At 46.5% G+C, this 22724-nt stretch overlaps 1 protein-coding gene across 5 annotated transcripts in view; it reads left to right on the top strand.

Moving 5' to 3' along the window:
* The window catches only part of DCBLD2 (discoidin, CUB and LCCL domain containing 2), a 133017-nt gene that overhangs the window by 105880 nt on the left and 4413 nt on the right, over positions 1-22724 (top strand). For all 5 annotated transcript variants that reach the window (XM_068270677.1, XM_068270679.1, XM_068270680.1 and 2 more), the window contains 5 exons: positions 3255-3405; positions 5335-5466; positions 8667-8760; positions 10862-10911; positions 15864-15986. In XM_068270677.1, the coding sequence (XP_068126778.1) occupies positions 3255-3405; positions 5335-5466; positions 8667-8760; positions 10862-10911; positions 15864-15986 (550 nt within the window). The remainder of the gene's footprint in view (positions 1-3254; positions 3406-5334; positions 5467-8666; positions 8761-10861; positions 10912-15863; positions 15987-22724) is intronic.

Raw genomic sequence — 22724 nt, forward strand, 5'->3', positions numbered from 1 at the left:
TGAGCAGGCCTCAGAAATGTAGCTTTGCGATTGGATCAGAGACGGGATCAGTTGGTTACCATTGTTGGCCACAGATTTAGCAGTCTGCTGCGTGGGCGTAACAATAGCCTTTGGGTGCCCCTCCTCCTCCCTCCCCACCATGCAGAGTAGCGCAGGGAGCGTTACATTTACCTGCTTCCAGCGCCGTGGATCTCCATACAACACAGCAGCAGCACTCTCTGCTGCCCTTCGCCAAGCTCTCGATCACATGACTGGCTTTGGCCATGTGATAGGGAGCCATTGACTCGCAGCAGAGAGAGTGTGCTGTGATGCATGGAGGAGATCTGAAGCACTGGAAGCAGGTAATATTACACTCTCTACCTGTTTCAGGTCTGCGGGTGTCCTCCCTGCATCATAGCACACTCTCTCTGCCGCCATTCACCAGGCTCCCTATCACATGACCGATGCCAGTCACATGATCAAGAAGTGCAGCAGACAGTGCTGCTGCTGTGATGCGCAGAGATCCTCGGCGCTGGAAGCAGGTAATAATACTATCGCTACTTGTTCCAGTGCTGTGAGTCTCCTCTGTACATCACAGCACACACTCTCTGCTGCCATTCACCAGCTCCCTATCACATGATCGGTCCGAGTCACATGATCAGGAGCTCGGCAAATGGCAGCAGAGAGTGCTGCTGCTGTGATGCGCAGAGATCCTCGGCGCTGGAAGCTGGTAATATTACACTCGCTACCTGTTCCACTGCTGCGGGTCTCCTCCCTGCATCACAGCACACTCTCTCTGCTGCCATTCACCAGCTCCCTATCACATGACCGATCCGAGTCACATGACGGGAGCTCTGTGAATGGCAGCAGAGAGTGCTGCTGCTTTGATGCACAGAGGGGCCCATGCAATTTTTATTTTGCAGGTGGACTCCATACATGGTAGTTATACCCCTGGTCTGTTGTAACGATGAAACCAAAACCACATATGCACTTGGCATGGATGAGTGTCTCCAAGATTTTTCAGGGAGTTTCATACATTTAGAGATGTTGGTCTGATAAGCTTTATACCATCCATGCAGGCTGCACAATATCTGCGGTGTTTGGCTAATGCTAACACTTCTCCATGGGATTACAGCTCAGTATACATAATCTTTATGTTCCTTTGCCCAATTATACCATAGGCCACCATAGTCCTAGTCTAATGCCATTCCATATTATTATTATGTATTTGTATATCACTGACATCTTCTGCAGCACTTTGCAGAGTACATAGTCATGTCACTGACTGTCCTCAGAGGAGCTCACACTCTAATCCTGTCATAGTCATAGTCTAATAGTGGTCCTCAAACTAAGGCCCGCGGGCCGAATGCGGCCCCCCAAGGCTTTTTCACCGGCTCCCACTCACAAAATGTATTACTTATAGATGCGGTCCACTACATCTTTAACCCCTAGCCGACCGATCCGCAACAATTGGCATGAACATGGCGGCCGCCCCAGGACTCCTCCACGCCGATTGGCATGAATAGCGGCAGGCGGGGATTGCAGGAGTGCATTTCCGCATGAATGACTGAGCTTTGCTCCGCCATTAGCCTTTCAGCGGCGATTGCAGCTCGGAGACTGTTAGACGGGGAAACCGCTATCTATTAACATTGTACAGCGCTGCTGTACTGGGGACAGCCGTGTGACATGGCTGTCCCCCTGGGAGACACAGGAGCGATCCGCTGTGATAGGCTGACGGCGGGAGGGTGCTTTATAAAAATTAATAAAAAAATAGACAAATTTAAAAAAATGAAATAAATATTTATAATAAATAAATAAACAATCCTGGGGGCGATCTGACCCCACCAACAGAAAGTTCTGTTGGTGGGCAGAAAAGGGGGGGGGGATCACTTGTGTGCTCAGTTGTGTGGCCCTGCAGCTTGGCCTTAAAGCTGCAGTGGCCCAATTAGGAAAACATGGCCTGGTCACTAGGGGGGTTTAACACCACGGCCCTCAAGTGGTTAAATATTGGTGTCTCACATATAGAATGGCAGTGCTGGCGCTACTCATCCACATACTGTAGAAGCCAGCAAGCAGTCATTCGCTGGCTTCCAATTCCACATCAGGTGACACTGCTGTCCAATTGGACGACAGGTTGCCCCCTGAGTATGCTTCACTGTCTGGCAAAGAGGTTTTTTTGCTATCTGCACATGCTGTATTGAGGGCCTAATATTTGCACATGCTGTGTTGGGGGCCAGTGGCGTAGCTAAGGAACTCTGGGCCCCGATGTAAGTTTTACATTGGGGCCCCCCAAGCACTCTATACATAACAATTGATACGGCGCACCAAAACCTGCCAATGGCAACTACAGTGTCAGAGGTGCAAGAAGGGAACGGGGAACAGTTTAATGATTACCATTATTCAAAGTATCTATAGAAGTGACTATTATGAGCACAGGCAGGGGCGTAGCAATAGGGGGTGCAGGGGTAGCGACCGCATCAGGGCCCTTGGGCCAGAGGGGCCCCGAAGCTCCCTCCCTCAACTACAGTATTAGCTCTCTATTGGTCCTGTGCTCATAATAATCACTTCTATAGATACTTTGAATAGTGGTAATCATTAACAAGCTGTTCCCCATTCTCTTCTTGCATCTCTGACACTGTAGTTGCCATTGGCAGGTTTTGGTGCGCCGTATTAATTGTCATGTATACAGTGCTTGGGGGGCCCCATGTAAAACTTGCATCGGGGCCCACAGCTCCTTAGCTACGCCACTGAGCACAGGACCAATAGAGAGCTAATACTGCAGTTGAGGGAGGGCCCCTCTGGCCCAAGGGCCCCGATGCGGTCTCAGCCTCTGCACCCCCTATTGCTACGCCCCTTGTTGGGGGCGTAATATCTGCTTTGGTTAAATGGGAACCAAAGGGCTGCGCATGTTAACAGGTAATAGTTTACACTACCTAGGTTCAATGTAATGTTTTCTACATCCTATTATGTATACTCCGGCCCCCATTAGTGTGAAGTATGTTGACCCCGCCCTTGACCGAAAAACTTTGAAGACCCCTGGTCTAATGTTTCTACATTATTATTATTATTATTATGTATTTATATAGCACTGACATCTCCTGCAGCACTTTACAAAGTACATAGTCATGTCACTGTTTCCTCAGAGAAGCTCACAATCTAATTTGTGTCATAATCTCATATCTCTTTATAGAAAAGGATCGGGTGTAGCCAGTTATCTGTATGCATTACATTTTAGTTTGATCATGGTGTGTTTCCTTTTCTATGACAATCCCCAGATATTCCAAGGGAACTCTGATTACTACCAAGAGGTCCGCAACAACTTCATCCCCCCGATAGTGGCGAGGTACGTGAGGATCAGACCTGCCAGCTGGCACCAGAAGATCGCTATGAAGGCCGAGCTACTTGGATGTCAGCAGAACCCTCATGGTGAGGATGAGCTGTTTTAGGGCCGTGTCACACTGGCTAGAATGAGTTTTATGCGGCAGGTGAGCCTGTTAGGAATTGTGTTCCCTGCTGGGGTTTCCTTCAAAATGTAAACAGGTGAAACTCAAAAAATTAGAATATTGTGCAAGAGTCATTCCATTTCAGTAATTCAACTGTGAAGGTGAGCTAATCTATGAAATAGGAACCTTTTGCGGGTGTTTTGGATGTATTAGCTGATTAGAGGCTGACCCTTTGAGCCTAGAATATTGAACATTTTCACAATATTCTAATGGTCTAATATTCTAATGGTCTAATATTCTAATATGATTTTGATTTGGGGGTTCTTATAAGCTGTAAGCCATAATCATCAAAAGTATAGCACATAAAGGGCTTGATTCACTAAGACAAATAGCACGCCTTATCAGAGTAGCATAGCCAGCGCTACGGATCCGCAGGGGCTCAGGGCAGGACGAGTTGTGCTCCCGTCATTGCCAATTAGCAGGCATAAGTTCGTTATGCTACTCTAAGGTGCGCTAACTTTAATAAGGCATGCTATTTGTCTTAAATTGAACCAAAGACGAAGCACCCTCATGTATTTTACCATATCTATCAGTGGGAACATTAGAGAAAACACCTACCATGCTCTGTTTCTTTTTTAACTGTTTAGCTTGCTTCTTAGCAGCCATGATAAAATCCCCGACTGAGCATTCAGTCTGGCTTTGCTCAGGAGTTATTATAGCTCAGTCTGTGTTCTCTGGTGTCTTTTCAAGCCCAAGCCTGCCCTCTTGTGGCTCTGCTCAGCAATCATTATAGCTGAGTCATAGCAAAGCCAGACTGAATGCTCAGTCGGGGATTTTATCAGGGCTGATTACAAGCAAGCTGAACGGTTAAAAATGAAACAGGCAGCAGTGTAGGTGTTTTCTCTAATGTTCCTGCGGATATATAAGGTAAAATACATGAGGGTGCTTTGTCTCTGTTTCACTTTAATGAATCAAGCCCAAAGGCTTGAAATATTTGTATGTAATGAGTGTATTTTATATATTAGTTTCACATTTTTAAAGGACATCCGAGGTGAAAATAAACTGATGAGAAAAACAATTGTATCTATCCTCCTTCTCCTAAAAATTACTTTTTTATATATCCCACAGTTTTATTTGACCTTATTTAAATCTAGTTTTTAGGTTTTTACTGTTTCATTGTCTCTGCTCAATGGCAACTTCATGGAAGTATGTCAGAGCTCAAATATATGAATTATTGATCCTTTTTTATCTCTTTCCTGCTCTCAGAAGCCATTTACTGACAGGAAAGTGTTTTATGGCTGTAATTACTAATCAGTGAGGGTTGTGCTATAGTCTGACCCAGTCCGACCCAGTCCCGAACCTGGATAGAAACTGTCACTTGCATACCTGATTTTTAACTCTTTCAGGCAGAAAAAGAAAAAAAGGAACACAGCATAGTAATTTGTGTGCTTGACACTGTACATACTCATGTCTATCTCGTCATGTCACCTCGGTTGTCCTTTAAGTTGAATTACTGAAATAAATGAACTTTAGCACGATATTCTAATGTTTCGAGTTTCACCTGCATATATGCCAACAGGAGAAACAGCAATAGCCGGCACCCAGACTCCGACTACTGGTGCAGCCCAGAAGATGGACGCTGGTAACACACTGTGCTCACAGCTCACAGACAGGCCAATTAGCAAATGTAGAAGGAAGCGCTGGGCACCAGTGTGAATGCTCCACAATTTTATTCCATCCGGTACATCACAAATTACAGCACAGAAAACTGAAGGGGCGGCCTAACAGCCGTTTCTCAGGTCACCCCGCTTCCTCAGAGGCACATGTGGATAATGGATCGTTTATAAAGTGTCTTCATACTTTGTCCTCTGTCTAGTGACTGACTTTTTTTTTTCTCCTTTTTGTATTTAAGCTGCCATCCCAAAACTAACCGCCCCACCTGCTTTTGCTGTGCCACGTGCCAAACATATCCCACCAGCCATAGACAAGACCACACCCCCACCTGAGATTAAAAACACCACGGTGACTCCAACCATTACCAAAGGTAAGTGCACAGTCGTTGTTTGTGGAGTGACCTGTATATTCCAATATAGTGTATGGTAATATTTCATCTCACCCAGGGGTGTAACTTTAAACATAAACACTTTGATGCCCTCCCCCTCCAAAACCACCTCCCCCTTTCCGACCCCCTTAGCCATGTATAGGGGAGGGAGGCCATTAGACCCCATGGAACTGTATGGGGAGGAGGACCACTGGACACCAGGGAGCTGTATAAGGGAGGGGGTGGGCCACTGGACACCAGGGAGCTGTATAAGGGAGGGGGTGGGCCACTGGACACCAGGGAGCTGTATAAAGGGGGGGGGAGAGCCACTGGACACCAGGGACCTGTATAGGCGATGGAGGGGGGAGCCACTAGACACCATGGAACTGTATAGGGGAGAGAGACGAGACACCATGGAACTGTATAGGGGAGGAGGTCCACTAGACACTAGATGTTTCCCTTATCCCCATCTATCGAGAAAGAGAAATCCACACATTTTATTTATATATTGTATTTATAAAGAACCAACATATTATGCAGCGCTGTAGAACAGAAGTAAAGTGCACTGAGCACTGGTTTTTGTTTTTACTTAAAAAAAAAAAAAAAAAAAACATAACGTTGTGTGCTGCTCAGAGCATAATCATCCACATGGCAACCTAGGCAGCTGCCTAGCTTACCAGAAAGACTGTCGTGGGAAGCATAAGTATATCCTTGCCTAGGGCTCTATTTTGTCTTAAGCCTTCTCTGGTGCTGCTGGGGGTGCGTAGGTTGGGGGAGTACCATTACTTACCTACAGGGTGCCCCCGGCCTAATCTGGATCCTCCATCTTCTTCTCCCATCCCTGCAGCTTCTGTGGGAATTTGTGCTTCCCCAGCGGGTCACGCCCTCACACGCCACGCTGCATGCTGGGGGATATAGTCTGGTTAGATGTGTTTTGGTAGAATTGGTCATTATTGGCCACCTCTGTAGAGTTTCCTTTTGCATGGAAGTGAGACATTTTATTTGATACATGAATGTGTCCAGTATGATTGCTTTGTTTTTTGTTTTCTGTCTTCTGTGAGACAGGATTCTGTGCACGTCTTTGTTTTGCGCTTCCTCACGGGTCCTGCTTGGAATGTTCCTGAATGCAGTAGTTTGTTGTAGGCAGAGGCTGACGTGTGGCCCTCTGGAAGGCCATGAAAGGGTTGGAGAGTATGTAACACTCTGAGAAATGCTTATCTCTGCCTTATGTCAGCTGTGAGCAGCCTGCTTCCAGGCAGGAATGTTGGGGCTGACATCAGAGTGCTGTGAACTCTGAGTGCAACACACTGACTCATCCTGAGAGGAGGCCCGGCCTGCTCCTGCACTGTCCTCCTTAACTGTCTGCCTCCCACTCTGCGCTCTGCCATCTGCACTGTCCTGCTTAACTGTCTGCCTCCCACTCTGCGCTCTGCCGGCTGCACTGTCCTGCTTAACTGTCTGCCTCCCAGTCTGCGCTCTGCCGGCTGCACTGTCCTGCTTAACTGTCTGCCTCCCACTCTGCGCTCTGCCCTCTGAGAGGAAGCCGGCCTGCCTGCTGCTGCACTGTCCTCCTCAACTGTCTGCCTCCCACTCTGTGCTCTGCCCCTGAGAGGAGGCCCGGCCTGCCGGCTGCACTGTCCTTCTCAACTGTCTGCCTCCCAGTCTGCGCTCTGCCGGCTGCACTGTCCTGCTTAACTGTCTGCCTCCCACTCTGCGCTCTGCCCTCTGAGAGGAAGCCGGCCTGCCTGCTGCTGCACTGTCCTCCTCAACTGTCTGCCTCCCAGTCTGCGCTCTGCCGGCTGCACTGTCCTCCTTAAAGGGAACCTTAACTGATAGGGATATGAAAGTTTCCTTTTTAAACAATACCGGTTGCCTGGCAGCCTGCTGATCTCTTTGGCTGCAGTAGTGGCTGAATCACATACCTGAAACTAGCATGCAGCTAATCCAGTCAGACCACCTGATCTGCATGCTTGTTCAGGGGCTGTGGCTAAAAGTATTAGAGACACAGGATCAGCAGGAGAGTCAGGTAACTGGTATTATTTTAAAAGGAACATCCACATCCTTCTCAGTTTAGGTTCCCTTTAACTGTCTTTCTCCCAGTCTGCGCTCTGCCCCTGAGAGGAGGCCCGGCCTGCCGGCTGCACTGTCCTTAACTGTCTTTCTCCCAGTCTGCGCTCTGCCCCTGAGAGGAGGCCCGGCCTGCCGGCTGCACTGTCCTTAACTGTCTTTCTCCCAGTCTGCGCTCTGCCCCTGAGAAGAGGCCCGGCCTGCCGGCTGCACTGTCCTTCTTAACTGTCTTTCTCCCAGTCTGCGCTCTGCCCCTGAGAGGAGGCCCGGCCTGCCGGCTGCACTGTCCTTCTTAACTGTCTGCCTCCCAGTCTGCGCTCCGCCGTCTCCTTTGTGCTTTTTGGGAATGTTCATACTTCTCAAAACAAGGCCGTCTTCAGGCCTCCGTCAGGCCCACGCTTACCAGTGTAACTGAGTGCACAGCATGAACTTAGGTTATCTGCTGCAATGTGTGAAGCCTAAAAAGTAGAATATTTATTTATTGTATTTATAAAGCGCCAACATATTACGCAGCGCTGACTTCTAGTCGACTTTTAAGTCTATTGGGCTTCCTGTGACGGCACTTGCCGGTGAAGTGCGCACGCGTGACAAGGAGTGAGGAGAAAGCGGGCACCGTCACAGGGAACTCAATAGGACATACTGCGCATGCGCAGCACAGCATGTCCAGGTCAAAGGGGGCCAGTCTGCGCTGACCAGAAAATGAAGAATGGGAGGCACAGCAGGCGAACCGTAGAAGACGCCGGGCCGCGGGAGGTGCGGTAAGCCTAAGCGCACCTACACACACAGGGCGCCATTTTTAAATTGAACTTAGGGCTAAGGTATCCTTTAAGAAGGCTAACGTTTGTTTTGCATAAAATCAGCATTAGCTGGTTGCTATTGACAAAGCTGGGATAGATGATTGGTTCAGAGGTGACAGTGTAATCTCTCCAGCGTCTGCATTCTTTCTGCTGAGGTCACATGGTGTGTCTGCCTGTTGTTATTCCCAGCCTGACTGCAGCAGGGTGTTCCTCAATGTGAACTTGCCTTGCTTGTTACAGCGGTGACCCAGCAGAGGTCACTCCTTCCGACACCTACACAAGAATGCGATCACTGATTGGCGTGTAAGCTGCACTGTTCTTGTTTTTAATGTGTTGCAGATGTACCGTTGGCAGCCATCCTGGTCCCGGCCTTAGTCATGGTCTGCACAAGCGTCATACTGCTGCTGGTTTGCGCCTGGCACTGGAGAAACAGGTGGGTGCAGTCGCTGGTTCAGTGCTAACAGTCAGACGTGCATTTCAAGGAAATCCGAAGTGAAAATAAACTTATGAGGTAATGAATTGTATGTGTAGTACAGCTAAGAAATAGAACATTAGAAGCAAAGACAAGAGTCTCACATTGTTTCCAGTACAGGAAGAGTTAAGAAACTTCAGTTGCTATCTACGCAAAAGATGCTCTCTGAGCTCTCCAACCCAGTCCTATTTTCGAAAGCACTTATACATCAAAGAAACAGTGAGAGGTAGCTTCAGATAAGGCTTTTCCTGCAGGCGAGTTCAAAAGGTCATTAGTGCTACTCTGTTGCATAGTTTAAAAAGACCAAGCCCAATCGATCCGCTCGAGTGCGCAGAGCCTTAGCCCGACCGTAAAGCTGCTAATGCGCCTGCGCAGGATCCGCAGTAGGTAAATATTTACCTCGCCATTGTTCGGGGGTCACAGCGCTGGATTGCCCGGACACCGGATGATGGGGGAAACCTCATTGGGACACTGAGGCTTCCCCCCTCCCAAGGCAAGTATACCCCGAGAGGGGGGGGGGAGGTTTATGTTACAGATTTTCTTTAAAATACAGAGCATGGTTTGTAATTGCAAATATGACCGAATGATGCAATGTTATAAAAGTCTATATTACTGAAAATAAAAATTAGACGTTTTTCTTTGCTACTAATGTTCTATTCATAATTCGTACTACACATACAATTCATTATATCATACATTTTTTTGGGGGGGGGTTTCGCTTCAGTTTCACTTTAAATCAGGGGTAGGGAACCTATGGCTCGGGAGCCAGATGTGGCTCTTTTGATGACTACATTTTGGCTCACATACAAATCAGTAGGGGTTGATTCACTAAGCTACATTGCTCAAGCAACGCAGATTAGTGTGGCAGCGCAAGTAACATTTTCAAAGTAGGCACACTACTGCTGTAGCATGCGCTGCTAACTTACTCACGCTCCCCCCAAAACTAACAGCTGCTCCAATTGTCCCACTCTGGGCCTTGTCAGGTCCAGTGACTTTGTAGAACAAGATCCCCACGCTTTGATTGGCACAATAGGCTGCCTGTCACTTGACAGGCAGCCTATTGGGCCAAAGTGTGGGGATCTCATCCTACAAAATGAATCAACCCCCAAGTCAGCTAGCTAATTGTACAAGCTGTTAGTCGGTATTTCTCCTGTCTGGCTCGCGGGGAAATTGCTGATGTTGCTGAAACCCAAGAGAAGCTGAAGACGTGTCTGACACTTCCGCTGCCTGAAGGATCAACTGTGTACACATCACCATGGCAACAGAGATGTGAGCTCTACTGTCCCCGTTTGAAACATATTGTACGGCTCTCACGGAATTAGATTTTAAAATATGTGGCGTTTATGGCTCTCAGCCAAAAAGGTTCCTGACCCCTGCTTTAAAGGGAACCTCAAGTGGGAGGGATACGGAAGCTGCCATATTTATTTCCTTTTAAACAATGCCATTTGCCTGGCAGTCCTGATGATTCTGGCTGCAGTAGTCTCTGAATCACACACCTGAAACAAGCATGCAGCTAACACATCTTGTCAGATCAGTGTCTGTTCCCATAGGCTTCCATTGCGTCCAGTTTGTGGCACAATCGCGATGCGGGGTTACAGAAAAATGCAGCGGGTTGAGACTTTGCATTTGCGGTCCAGTCCGTGTGCGCTGCATTCGAATTCCGATTGGCCGTGTGAATGCATCCGTTTAATAACATAGGCTGCATTCACCATCCTAACACTGGCAATGATGCAATAGAATCTCGTTATAGTATATGCTGATATAGTAAACCACTGGATATTGTAAACTCCGTCCTCAGGTCCCAGCAAATGCGTTCTGATATAGTAAACTACTTATATAGTAAACTACTTTTCCTGGTCCCTTGGAGTTGGAGTTTATTATAAAGGGATTCTACTGTAAAGTAAAGCCAAATGTAAACCATTTATGAGACGCATCAGACAAGGGGGAGGAGTTTGGGGCATTCTGTTTTGTTATTGTGGTTGGAGTTGGGCACTAAAGAAAATTCATAATTTGCAAAAGAAATGTCTGGAAAGTGATTTTCCCTGTTGTTTTTATACATCAGAAAGAAGAAAGCTGAAGGCACGTATGACTTGCCGTACTGGGACCGTGCAGGTGAGTCCTTCCTGACAGCCCCGCTATGAAGCTTTTACTAACTGAAGCTTTGGAGCTTCACTTGGTCGTATTTCCAGGTGTGATCCTAAGAGTTGCGCAGCTGTATGGGGCTCTTGCACACTAGTTGCTCTGCATTTGCATTTCTGTAGCGTTTCCATGACGAGAAACTCATTTCCATTCACTTTAATGCGAATGACGGTAAGGCCCCGTTCACACTTGTGTTTTGGCATGCAAACGGACCGGATCATATCAGGACCTGATCTGGATCAGAACCGTACGGTTCCGATCCGGATCCGGTCCGTTTGTATCAGGACTGCTTCAGGCTGCCATCCGAATCCGTGGGGGGAAAAAAGAAAAAAAAATAACAAAATACCTTAAAATTTGTTGGGGTCTGCAGAAGGTGCACCTGTAGAATCAGGTCCTCCGCTGTAGGCCTCACCTCCACCTCTGACATACTGCCAAAACAGCTCCAGCACGTCTGTCACTGCTGCTCCACTCCAGATATGCTGGGCCCATGTGTCCCCATCCGAAATGGCCGCTATAAATACGCATAGGAAGTGGGGTAGAACGTCCGGTGTTTGTCTCCAGTGTGTTCTGTGCTTCCGTTTCCCATTGCTTTCATATTTCCGGATGGTGCAGTCAGGATCCGGTCCGGGTGCGTGGGCCGGATGAAAATAGAGCATGTTGGAAAAGTGTCCGGAGTCGGGCTCCGGTCCGGCTCCGTACTGTACGGAACGGACGCGTGTGAACGTCCGCATAGCCTTTGCATTGCTATGCGGAACGTACGTTCCGTTTGTACAGTATACGGTCCGGATCCGGACAGGGAACGCTAATGTGAACCGGGCCTTAGATTGCAATAAGTTTTCTGCGATTTTACTGTAAATTTGCTGCAATTATCATTCATGTGAATTTAAATGCATTTTTCAAAATGCAACTGAAACGCAAGCACAGCTAGCATACTAGGACCCTGCCAGTAAGATTAATCTGGTTATTCCCAGGATACACTTAACATTTGGTGCTCAGGCCTTTTCCTATGCAGCCCCTACTCTACTCTATGGAACTCACTTCCACAATCAGTACGAGAGGCTCCTTCTCTGGACAGCTTTAAAAAAAAGGCTAAAAACTCACCTCTTTTCCCGAGCCTTTGAGACTGCATAATGCAGGGTCACAGTGCTTTGAGTCCCCAGGGACAAAAGCGCTATAAAAATATTATTGTTATTAGGCATTTGTGAAGCCCAAAGGATGTGTAAGCATCTAAATGAGCTTAAACTAATAGAGGGAATGGTGAATTTGAGATAGTCTGTTGTGTTTGGGAGAACGACACCTGTTACAGTCTGTAGGGATTTATTTAGGCTCGGACTTGTCATTGTTTAGAAGCAGCCTCTGGTTACCTCAGAAGTGTTGATTTGACACTGTTGAGTGTTTCATGCGTTAAAAAAAAAGGAGTTGCTGAATGGGATTCAGTTAACCTCTTTGGCGGTAATCCCGAGCTAGGGTCGGGGCATCTACAAATCCTCATATTCTCATGTAGTTTATTTTTTTCTAGCGTCCATTTGACCGTAGTCAAGTGCTGAGCAATGGATGAAATTCGAATAGGTGTTATTCGGATTTGATCCAGGTAATTAAATCACCTGTGCAGGTGGGCAAGGGGGGGGGGGTAATCTTACACATCAGACGACTTCTTAGATCAGTCCCTCGTCGCCTCCCATGATGCGTTCCAAGCTGCAGTCACGTGACTATACACTTCCTCCTTCCGGGTTGAAGGAGGAAGTGTTTGTAGTCACGTGACGGTGGATTGGAACGCATCGTGGGAGGCGCCGAGGGATGGATCTAAGAAGACGCTTGGAACAAGAAAATGTATGCGTGCTCAAACACCAAGTTTAACCCTAACAAATCTGGCTTTGCAAATCTGGCCTAATTGGCTTATCATGAGGCATAGCTCATGCAAATATGCATTTGCTTTCGCATGCCAAACTGTGCAGGGTCAAAAACCAATACCGCAAAGCGGTTGCCGGATCTAAGAAGACGCCTGATGGGTAGTTAACCCCCCCTTGCACACCCGCACAGGTGATTTAATTACCTGGATGAAATCTGAATAACACCTATTCAGATTTCATCCAAATCAGTTATTTGAGCATCCCTGCCGTAGTCTAGCCTTTTTTGTGCGGCAGTAGCTGCTGTTAGCTTGTGTTGGGTATTACATATCTTCAGCTCTATTTAATATTGATATGCTGCCACCTGGTGGTGAGCTGGTCATACTGCAGCTGTAGATATACTGTACGTACATTTGTGCAGTATGTGTTCACCCAGCAGACATCAACAGGTACATTTGAGGTGGACACACACCATACAATTTTTCAACTCAGACTTGGTCTCTGAGGAAGCAAGCATTGTCAGCTTGCGAAACGGCTGTTAGACCTACTGCCTGAATTTTGGTGTCTGTCTTGGTGGGATGAAATAAATTAACCTTGCAAAGCAGCTGGTGCCCGGTATCCTTTATCCTCTTATCACATCACAATTGTTGTCTTTCAACCGGAGGCACAGGGAGCAAGTGTTGAGGACCCCCCAGAAGGCTGCCTGTTGTTACATTTGGTGCCGATCTTCCTTTCATTCCTCTATCATTGAATTTTTCAAATTTATTTTCTCTTCAAGGATCACAATCAATTATTCTGATTGATTGTAACATTTGAAAAATCTGACCAATGTACCACACGTGTTCAATTGTTCCCTAATTATGAAAAAATTGATTGGAAATGCCAAGAAAATTGCTTAGGTGTATATATTAAGAAACTGACAATCTACCCTACACCATTTAATTTTCATAAAATTTGATCAGAGAAATCCACCAATCCCAATTGACTTCCTGTATATCGAATGAAAACGGAAAATCTGATTGGATTTCTTGCTCGAATAAAAAAAAATCCATTGATTTTTTTTTTTTTTTCGGGAAATCCAATCGTTTTTTATTGAATTGCTGTAAAATTGGATCATTTTATTGTATCGTGTGGGGCCACCTTGAAGGCCTGTTTCCACTACACGCAGATTTGATGCAGATTGGATGCAGAATGGTTGCAGAAAAACTGAGAGTTTATAATTAGCTATGGAACTGACAGTTTCTCTCCAGTCAGGACTCAGTCTGGACTCACTGATAACAAATTACAGCTATAAACACTTCCCTATGCAGATACTTGGGCTTTTTACTGTGAGGGGACAAGAGAGAAAGGTCAATAGTTCATGGATTTTCACTCTGGGACTCTTAAGACACTGCAATTGAGCAGAGACTATGAAACATTAAATCTGCTTCGCAAATGTTTACCGTATATACTCGCAAGCAAGTCGAATTTTGGACCTACAAAAAGTGGGTCAAAAGTTGGGGGGGGGGGGGGGGGGGTCAGGTTGCTTGCGAGTGATGTGCCTGAGGGTCGTCGTCCCCGCTACCCCCCCCCCTCCCCCGCGGCCGCTACTATTACCTTAGCTCCGCGGCTTCCTATTCCCCTGTCTGTAACAGCAGCACGCCCCACGGTGGCTGCTGCATGATGACTGAGGAAGTGCAGAGAGAGGTTCCCATAGTAACCAGGAAGCCGCTCTCTGCGACTTCCTCCATCATCACGCAGCAGCCGCCGTGGGGCGAGCTGCTGTAAATTAAGAGCAGGGCAGGGGAATAGGAAGCCGCGGAGCTAAGGTAATAGCAGCGGCCGCGGGGGGCGCTAAACTAGCTATACTGGGCACTATACTAGCTATACTGGGCACTATACTAGCTATCCTGGGCACTATACTAGCTATACTGGACACTATACTAGCTATCTTGGGCACTATACTAGCTATACTGGGCACTTTCCAAGCTATACTGGGCATGATACCAGCTATCCTGAGCACGATACTAGCTATCCTGGGCACTATACTGGGCATGATACTAGCTATCCTGGGCACGATACTAGCTATTCTGGGCACTTTACAAGCTATACTGGGCATGATACTAGCTATCCTGGGCACTATACTAGCTATCCTGGGCACTATACTAGCTATCCTGGGCACTATACTAGCTATCCTGGTCACTATACTAGCTATCCTGGTCACTATACTAGCTATCCTGGTCACTATACTAGCTATCCTGGTCACGATACTAGCTATCCTGGGCACGATACTAGCTATCCTGGGCACGATACTAGCTATCCTGGGCACGATACTAGCTATCCTGGGCACTATACTAGCTATCCTGGGCACTTTACAAGCTATCCTGGGCACTTTACAAGCTATCCTGGGCACTATACTAGCTATCATGGGCACTATACTAGCTATCCTGGGGCACTACTTACCTATACTGGGCACTATACTAGCTATCCTGGGCACTATACTAGCTATACTGGACACTACCTACCTATACTGGGCACGATACTAGCTATCCTGAGCACTATACTAGCTATCCTGGGCACTATACTAGCTATCCTGGGCACTATACTAGCTATACTGGGCACTATACTAGCTATACTGGGCACTATACTAGCTATACTGGGGCACTATACTAGCTATACTGGACACTATACTAGCTATACTGGGCACTTTACTAGCTATACTGGGCACGATACTAGCTATACTGGGCACGATACTAGCTATACTGGGACACACGGGGGGGGGGGGGGGGGATCATGCGGCCAGCGTTTCCTACCCCTCGGCTTATATGAGGGTCAATCATTTTTTTCCTGTTTTTTCAGGCAAAAGTTGGGGGGTCGGCTTATATGCGGGTCGGCTTGCTTGCGAGTATATACGTATATATAAAATAAAACTTGGAGATATCTAAGAGAGTCATTTTTAGGAGTAGAAGGATAGATCCAGTTGTTTATCTCATTAGTTTATTTTTTAGTAGGTTTTAACCTATGAGGCTCTGTTGTGACATACAGTAGAATTGTGAATAATTTTGAATTTATTTTCCCCATAAAACTTTCTCTCTGCAGGCTGGTGGAAAGGAATGAAGCAGTTTCTTCCCGCTAAATCGACAGAACATGAGGAGACGCCGGTGAGGTACAGCAGCTGTGAGGTCAGCCGCCTGCGGCCGAGGGAGGTGGCCATGTCTGCAGGTACGCCCGTTACCATGGAAGCATATGTGCATTGCATTGTCATGGCTAGTGAAATCATGGAGTACTTTTTTGTACAGCTGGATGTCTGAAATCTGTTCTGTGACCATTAGTTTCTTATTTTATTTATACATTGCTTAACCACTTGAGGACCTAGGGCTTTCTACCCCTTAAGGACCGGCCACTTTTTTTCCATTCAGACCACTGCAGCTTTCACGGTTTATTGCTCGCTCATACAACCTACCACCTAAATGAATTTTGGCTCCTTTTCTTGTCACTAATAAAGCTTTCTTTTGGTGCTATTTGATTGCTCCTGCGATTTTTACTTTTTATTATATTCATCAAAAAAGACATGAATTTTGGCAAAAAAATGATTTTTTTAACTTTCTGTGCTGACATTTTTCAAATAAAGTAAAATTTCTGTATACATGCAGCGCGAAAAATGTGGACAAACATGTTTTTGATTTAAAAAAAACCCATTCAGTGTATATTTATTGGTTTGGGTAAAAGTTATAGCGTTTACAAACTATGGTGCAAAAAGTGAATTTTCCCATTTTCAAGCATCTCTGACTTTTCTGACCCCCTGTCATGTTTCATGAGGGGCTAGAATTCCAGGATAGTATAAATAACCCCCAAATGACCCCATTTTGGAAAGAAGACATCCCAAAGTATTCACTGAGAGGCATAGTGAGTTCATAGAAGATATTATTTTTTGTCACAAGTAAGCGGAAAATGACACTTTGTGAGAAGAAAAAAAAAAAAAAAGTTTCCATTTCTTCTAACTTGCGACAAAAAAAATGAAATCTGCCACGGACTCACCATGCCCCTCTCTGAATACCTTGAAGGGTCTACTTTCCAAAATGGGGTCATTTGTGGGGTGTGTTTACTGTCCTGACATTTTGGGGGTGCTAAATTGTAAGCACCCCTGTAAAGCCTAAAGGTGCTCATTGGACTTTGGACCCCTTAGCGCAGTTAGGCTGCAAAAAAGTGCCACACATGTGGTATTGCCGTACTGAGGAGAAGTAGTATAATGTGTTTTGGGGTGTATTTTTACACATACCCATGCTGGGTGGGAGAAATATCTCTGTAAATGACAATTTGTTAATTTTTATAACACACAATTGTCCATTTACAGAGATCTTTCTCCCACTCAGCATGGGTATGTGTAAAAATACACCACAAAACACATTATACTACTTCTCCTGAGTACGGCGATACCACATGTGTGGCACTTTTTTGCACCCTAACTGCGCTAAAGGGCCCAAAGTCCAATGAGTACCTTTAGGATTTCACAGGTCATTTTGAGAAATTTCGTTTCAAGACTACTCCTCACGGTTTAGGGCCCCTAAAATGCCAGGGCAGTATAGGAACCCCACAAATGACCCCATTTTAGAAAGAAGACACCCCAAGGTATTCCGTTAGGAGTATGGTGAGTTCATAGAAGATTTTATTTTTTGTCAAAAGTTAGCGGAAAATGACACTTTGTGAAAAAACACAATTAAAATCAATTTCCGCTAACTTATGACAAAAAATAAAATCTTCTATGAACTCGCCATACTACTAACGGAATACCTTGGGGTGTCTTCTTTCTAAAATGGGGTCATTTGTGGGGTTCCTATACTGCCCTGGCATTTTAGGGGCCCTAAACCGTGAGGAGTAGTCTTGAAACGAAATTTCTCAAAATGACCTGTGAAATCCTAAAGGTACTCATTGGACTTTGGGCCCTTTAGCGCAGTTAGGGTGCAAAAAAGTGCCACACATGTGGTATCGCCATACTCGGGAGAAGTAGTACAATGTGTTTTGGGGTGTATTTTTACACATACCCATGCTGGGTGGGAGAAATACCTCTGTAAATGGACAATTGTGTGTAAAAAAATCAAAAGATTGTCATTTACAGAGGTATTTCTCCCACCCAGCATGGGTATGTGTAAAAATACACCCCAAAACACATTATACTACTTCTCCCGAGTACGGCGATACCACATGTGTGGCACTTTTTTGCACCCTAACTGCACTAAGGGGCCCAAAGTCCAATGAGTACCTTTAGGATTTCACAGGTCATTTTTGTTTCAAGACTACTCCTCGCGGTTTAGGGCCCCTAAAATGCCAGGGCAGTATAGGAACCCCACTAATGACCCCATTTTAGAAAGAAGACACCCCAAGGTATTCCGTTAGGAGTATGGTGAGTTCATAGAAGTTTTTATTTTTTTGTCACAAGTTAGCGGAAATTGATTTTAATAGTTTTTTTTCACAAAGTGTCATTTTCCGCTAACTTGTGACAAAAAATAAAATCTTCTATGAACTCACCATACTCCGTACGGAATACCTTTGGGTGTCTTCTTTCTAGAATGGGGTCATTTGTGGGGTTCCTATACTGCCCTGGCATTTTAGGGGCCCTAAACCGTGAGGAGTAGTCTTGAAACCAAATGTCGCAAAATGACCTGTGAAATCCTAAAGGTACTCATTGGACTTTGGGCCCCTTAGCGTACTTAGGGTGTAAAAAAGTGCCACACATGTGGTACCGCCGTACTCAGGAGAAGTAGTATAATGCGTTTTGGGGTGTATTTTTACACATACCCATGCTAAGTGGGAGAAATATCTCTGTAAATGACAATTGTTTGATTTTTTTACACACAATTGTCCATTTACATAGAAATTTCTCCCACCCAGCATGGGTATGTGTAAAAATACACCCCAAAACACATTATACTACTTTTCCTGAGTACGGCGGTACCACATGTGTGACACTTTTTTGTAGCCTAGGTGCACTAAGGGGCCCAACGTCCTTTTCACAGATCATTTTGAAGCATTTGTTTTCTAGACTACTCCTCGCGGTTTAGGGCCCCTAAAATGCCAGGGCAGTATAGGAACCCCACAAGTGACCCCATTTTAGAAAGAAGACACCCCAAGGTATTCCGTTAGGTGTATGGCGAGTTCATAGAAGATTTTATTTTTTGTCACAAGTTAGTGAAAAATGACACTTTGTGAAAAAAAACCAATAAAAATTAATTTCCGCTAACTTTTGACAAAAAATAAAATCTTCTATGAACTCGTCATACACCTAACAAAATACCTTGGGGTGTCTTTTTTTCTAAAATGGGGTCACTTGTGGGGTTCCTATACCGCCCTGGCATTTTACAGGCCCAAAACCGTGAGTAGTCTGGAAACCAAATGTCTCAAAATGACTGTTCAGGGGTATAAGCATCTGCAAATTTTGATGACAGGTGGTCTATGAGGGGGCGAATTTTGTGGAACCGGTCATAAGCAGGGTGGCCTTTTAGATGACAGGTTGTATTGGGCCTGATCTGATGGATAGGAGTGCTAGGGGGGTGACAGGAGGTGATTGATGGGTGTCTCAGGGGGTGGTTAGAGGGGAAAATAGATGCAATCAATGCACTGGGGAGGTGATCGGAAGGGGGTCTGAGGGGGATCTGAGGGTTTGGCCGAGTGATCAGGAGCCCACACGGGGCAAATTGGGGCCTGATCTGATGGGTAGGTGTGCTAGGGGGTGACAGGAGGTGATTGATGGGTGTCTCAAGGTGTGATTAGAGGGGGGAATAGATGCAAGCAATGCACTGGCGAGGTGATCAGGGCTGGGGTCTGAGGGCATTCTGAGGGTGTGGGCGGGTGATTGAGTGCCCTAGGGGCAGATAGGGGTCTAATCTGATAGGACGCAGTGACAGGGGGTGATTGATGGGTAATTAGTGGGTGTTTAGGGTAGAGAATAGATGGAAACACTGCGCTTGGGTGGTGATCTGATGTCGGATCTCTGGGCGATCTATTGGTGTGGGTGGGTGATCAGTTTGCCCGCAAGGGGCAGGTTAGGGGCTGATTGATGGGTGGCAGTGACAGCGGGTGATTGATGGGTGGCAGTGACAGGGGGTGATTGATGGGTGATAGGTGATTGGCAGGTGATTGACAGGTGATCAGTGGGTTATTACAGGGAAGGACAGATGTAAATATTGCACTGGCGAATTGATAAGGGGGGGTCTGAGGGCAATCTGAGCGTGTAGGCGGGTGATTGGGTGCCCGCAAGGGGCAGATTAGGGTCTGATCTGATGGGTAACAGTGACAGGTGGTGATAGGGGGTGATTGATGGGTAATTAGTGGGTGTTTAGAGGAGAGAATAGATGTAAACGCTGCGCTTGGGTGGTGATCTGATGTCGGATCTGCGGGCGATCTATTGGTGTGGGTGGGTGATCAGATTGCCCGCAAGGGGCAGGTTAGGGGCTGATTGTTGGGTGGCAGTGACAGGGGGTGATTGATGGGTGATAGGTGATTGGCAGGTGATTGACAGGTGATCAGTGGGTTATTACAGGGATGGACAGATGTAATTAATGCACTGGCGAATTGATAAGGGGGGGTCTGAGGGCAATCTGAGCGTGTGGGCGGGTAATTGGGTGCCCGCAAGGGGCAGATTAGGGTCTGATCTGATAGGTAACAGTGACAGGTGGTGATAGGGGGTGATTGATGGGTGATTGATGGGTAATTAGTGGGTGTTTAGAGAAGATAACAGATGTAAACGATACATTTGGGAGGTAATCTGACGGCGGGTTTGCGGGCGATCTAATGGTGTGGGTGGGTGATCAGATTGCCCGCAAGGGGCAGGTTAGGGGCTGATTGATGGGTGGCAGTGACAGGGGGTGATTGATGGGTGATAGGTGATTGGCAGGTGATTGACAGGTGATCAGTGGGTTATTACAGGGAAGAACAGATGTAATTAATGCACTGGTGAATTGATAAGGGGGGGTCAGAGGGCAATCTGAGCGTGTGGGCGGGTGATTGGGTGCCCGCAAGGGGCAGATTAGGGTCTGATCTGATAGGTAAAAGTGACAGGTGGTGATAGGGGGTGATTGATGGGTGATTGATGGGTAATTAGTGGGTGTTTAGAGGAGAGAATAGATGTAAACAATGGATTTGGGAGGTGATCTGATGTCGGATCTGTGGGCGATCTATTGGTGTGGGGGGGGGTGATCAGATTGCCCGCAAGGGGCAGGTTAGGGGCTGATTGATGGGTGGCAGTGACAGGGGGTGATTGACGGGTGATTGACAGGTGATCAGGGGGATAGATGCATACAGTAAACAGGGGGGGGGGGTCTGGGGAGAATCTGAGGGGTGGGGGGTGATCAGGAGGGGGCAGGGAGCAGGGGGGGGGGGATAAAAAAAAATAGCGTTGACAGATAGTGACAGGGAGTGATTGATGGGTGATTAGGGGGGTGATTGGGTGCAAACAGGGGTCTGGGGGGTGGGCAGGGGGGGTCTGATGGGTGCTGTGGGCGATCTGGGGCAGGGGGGGGGAAAAATCAGTGTGCTTGGTGCAAACTAGGGTGGCTGCAGCCTGCCCTGGTGGTCCCTCGGACACTGGGACCACCAGGGCAGGAGGCAGCCTGTATAATACACTTTGTAAACATTACAAAGTGTATTATACACTTTGTATGCGGCGATCGCGGGGTTAACATCCCGCCGGCGCTTCCGTATAGCCGGCGGGATGTTGCGGCGGACGAGCGGTGACAGGCGCCGGCGGAGGATCGCGTCACGGATGACGCGATCGCTCCGCCCATGCCCTTAGAAGGACCGCCGCCTCTGTGGGTGAGCCGGTCCTTCAGGGCTCCACTTCCCGGCCGCCGCTGTGCGTTAGGCGGTCGGGAAGTGGTTAAAGTGAACCTCCAGACTAAAAATCTATTCGGCTGAACTGAAAAGGCTTGGTGTTTTTTTAACAGTTTCACAGCATCAGAACTTTGTTTTTCTTACCAAAGCATCATTTTTAGCTGCATTTTTACCTAAGCTCCACCCATAAAAGAAAAAAAGCCCAGGCTTTTTTCCCTGATGCTGTGCAGAGCATGATGGGATTTCCTATGTTGTTGTTCACATTGTCTAGCAACTGGGAGGGGTGATCAGTACACAGGACAGTTGGAACTGTGTCTCATGCTCCCTGTCACCTCCTTTCAACCAAAAAGATAGCTGCCATCATGAAATCAAACATTTGCCTGTTCTTTTAAAACAGTGTGGGTAAGAGATTATATTACATATCTATTTTAATTAACATAACTAATGTAACTTAATGACAGTATGTTTGTTTAGGCTGAAGTTCCTCTTTAAAGAGGAGCTGTCCGCTATACTATCTCAGAAAAAAGCACATATATAAGTAGATAAATCTTGCTCTACTTACATAACATATGTATTGCACTGTCCACATTTAGATTTTAGTGATTTTTAGTAAAAAAAGAAAAGAAAACATCCGGCTTAGGATTCTCCATTTTAAGTGTGTCTATCTTGAAGCCAATCCTGATGTCATTTCCTCCCTCGCTCTCCTCTGCCTGATTGTGTATTCATTGCCCGCCCTCCTCCCAGTCTTCAGGCACTCCCACCCAGGTCTGTAATAGTAAGTGCATTGTCATGAGACATATTGGCCAATCAGAGAGGAACAGAGGTGTGGGAGGGGAAAACAGAAGGGAAAGAGGCTTTAGCCAATCAGACTGCATTAGTTAAGTCTGAGAGGAAAGTAAAGAAGCAAAAAAGACAACCCAGCATGCCCTGCAACTTCCTTTGTGCGGAAATGTATCAAATAAAGAGTCTGGTAAATTGAGGCATGATCATTTAACAAGAAAAGTAATAGTGATTTTTCACTTTTGGATTGCCTGGCTAGCATCCTTTTTACTTGTTTATCAGATAAAAATAAATAATTGATTTTATGCCTGACACTTACATGAAGTGAGAAGCACATGTTGGCTGCCATATTTA

The sequence above is a fragment of the Hyperolius riggenbachi genome, chromosome 2, assembly GCF_040937935.1.
Source record: "Hyperolius riggenbachi isolate aHypRig1 chromosome 2, aHypRig1.pri, whole genome shotgun sequence".
Taxonomy (NCBI): Eukaryota; Metazoa; Chordata; class Amphibia; order Anura; family Hyperoliidae; genus Hyperolius; species Hyperolius riggenbachi.